The 2,341-nt window shown below is 73.8% G+C and overlaps 1 protein-coding gene across 1 annotated transcript in view; it reads left to right on the top strand.

Moving 5' to 3' along the window:
* Positions 1-1,295, top strand: part of EMIHUDRAFT_456074 (hypothetical protein) — a gene marked incomplete at its 3' end in the record, with an annotated part of 4,260 nt that extends 2,965 nt beyond the window's left edge. The window contains exons 13-16 of the mRNA XM_005784864.1: positions 27-415; positions 531-576; positions 789-1,028; positions 1,269-1,295. Coding sequence (XP_005784921.1) covers positions 27-415; positions 531-576; positions 789-1,028; positions 1,269-1,295 — 702 coding nt within the window. The remainder of the gene's footprint in view (positions 1-26; positions 416-530; positions 577-788; positions 1,029-1,268) is intronic.
* Between the last annotated feature and the right edge of the window lie 1,046 nt (positions 1,296-2,341).

Here is a 2,341-nt window from a genome sequence, read left to right as displayed (position 1 = left end):
CGAGGCGAGAGCCGCGCGAGCTGTAGGTGCAAACCGAGCCGGTGCAAGCCGAGGAGCCGTCGGTCGAGGGCATCTCGCCGCCGCCGCAGCAGCTGCCGCCAGGCGGGTGGGGCGCTCCCGGCATGACGGCGCCGCCCTCGCCCGCGCAGCACGGGCTTGGGGCAGCGGCTGCGGGAGAGGCTCCGCGGGCGGGCTTCGGGCAGGCGCCGGGCCTCGCGAGCCCTGGCCTCAGCTCGAGCCCCGCCGGCCTCGCCAACTCTGGCCTCGCGAGCGGCCTGCTGGGCGCCTTCCGGTCGGCCAAGGACGCCCTCGCCTCGGCCATCGCGGACGAGGAGCCGCCGGCCGGGCAGCACGGCTTCCCACCGCAGGCTGGGTTTGGGCAGGGCCTCGCCTACCCTCCGCAGCAGGCACACCCGTACCCTCCGCAGCAGGGCGCGGAGCAGGGCTACCCGCAGCCGCAGCCGCAGCCGCAGCAGCAGCAGCACGGCGGCGGGTTCGGCCAGCAGCAGCCAATCTACCCGCCGCAGCAGGGCGTGCACCAGTGGAGTGGCCACCCGCACCAAGGCATGCAGCCTGGTCACCCGGGCGGCGTTCACCCGCCAGCCGGCCAAGGGCGGGGCGAGGCCGCGCCGCAGCAGCTGCGGGAGCAGAGCTCGTTCCCTCCCCACTACCAGACGCCCCAGCAGCAGACGCCGCCGCAGCAGCCGCCGCCGCAGCAGCAGCAGCATCAACCGCAGCAGCAGCAGCAGCAGTGGCCGCCGCCGGCCGAGGCGTCGTTCGGCGGCCAGGGCTTCGGCGGCGACGGTGCCGCGGAGCAGCGCCACGACGCGGCGCTCGCCGCGCACGCTCCCCCGCCGGACTTGGACGGGAGGTGGGCGCTGGACGTGGCCAGCGGCGTGGGAATGCCGAGCGGAGCAGAGCCGTCCCACGCCGAGTCGCACGCGGCTCCGCGCGCGCCCCTCCCTGCAGCCGGAGCGTCGGAGCCCGAGCCGCAGGCGGCACCGGAGGAGGCGCACGCGGCTGCGGAGGTCGCCGACCGGGCGGGCGAGCTGGGGGGGGAGCCGGCGGTGACGCAGGAGGATGTGGGGGCAGAGGCTGCAGCCGACGGCGCGTGGCCCGAGGCGCAGGCTCCAGGCGAGGGCGCGGCAGCGGGCGGGGGGGCGGTAGGCGAGCAGGGAGCGGGCGGCGAGGACGAGGCCGCGGCGTGGGCCGCGGCAGACGCCGCGGTGAGCGAAAGCCGCGAGTCGTGAGAGATACAACATGTGCAGGTCGCGCGCTGGCGCGGCGCGTGTTGAAAGAGAACGGGGGTGGAGCGTGGAGGCTCACCATTGCGCACGAGACCGCGAAGCCAACTCCGACGACCGCGGACCGGGGCCGCACACTCCGCACCGGCACACGAGAAAGGCGAAAGCCGCCCCCCCCGCGCCGCGCGCGCGACCCGTCTGCCGTCTCGAGCCGGCCCCCGCGACCCGTACCAAAACACCCGCAGGGTGCGGCACCGCCGGACCCGCACCGGCAATGGCCAGTGGCAGTGGCCAGTGCCGCACAACGCCTGCCGCATGCCGGCGCGCACGGGCCGCCACGGCGCGGCGGCGCCCAAGCCCCAACCGCCGGGCCCGGGGCGCGCTCCGTATAGTGGTATACGAGCCGGCGACGGCGGTTACGCCGGCATGGTGGTGTTTTCACATGTTATAGCACGGGTACATCAATCAGCACAACACTAATCGTCAGGACCCCTGCATGCGCGCGTCGCGCAGGGGGAGAGTATAGCACAGCGTTCTGCGGAGAAAGGGACCCTTTCCCCCCGGCGAGCGCGCCTGCCGCGGCCACGGAGGCTTACGCGAGCATCGCCTCCTTCTTGCACACGCCGTCAGCGACCGCCATGTTCGCGACCAGGTCGACGAGGCGGGTGGAGTAGCCCCACTCGTTGTCGTACCACGAGACGAGCTTCACGAAGGTGGGCGTGAGCATGATGCCGGCGCCGGCGTCGAAGACGGTGGAGCAGGTCTCGCCGACGAAGTCGGACGACACGACCTGGTCCTCGGTGTAGCCGACGATGCCCTTGGCGTACGTCTCGGACGCGAGCTTGACCTCGGCCTTGATCTCGTCGTACGTGGTGGGCGTCTCGAGCTCGCAGGTGAGGTCGACGACGGAAACGTCGACGGTGGGCACGCGGAAGGCCATGCCGGTGAGCTTGCCCTTCATGACGGGGTACGCCTTGGCGACCGCCTTGGCCGCGCCGGTGGACGAGGGGATGATGTTGGCCGAGGCGGCGCGGCCCGCGCGCCAGTCGGCGCCCTTCATGGAGCCGTCGACGGTCAGCTGCGAGGCGGTGGCGGCA

Source organism: Emiliania huxleyi, assembly GCF_000372725.1.
Source record: "Emiliania huxleyi CCMP1516 chromosome Unknown EMIHUscaffold_167, whole genome shotgun sequence".
Taxonomy (NCBI): domain Eukaryota; phylum Haptophyta; order Isochrysidales; family Noelaerhabdaceae; genus Emiliania; species Emiliania huxleyi.
This window is presented reverse-complemented; position numbering and strand designations above follow the sequence as displayed.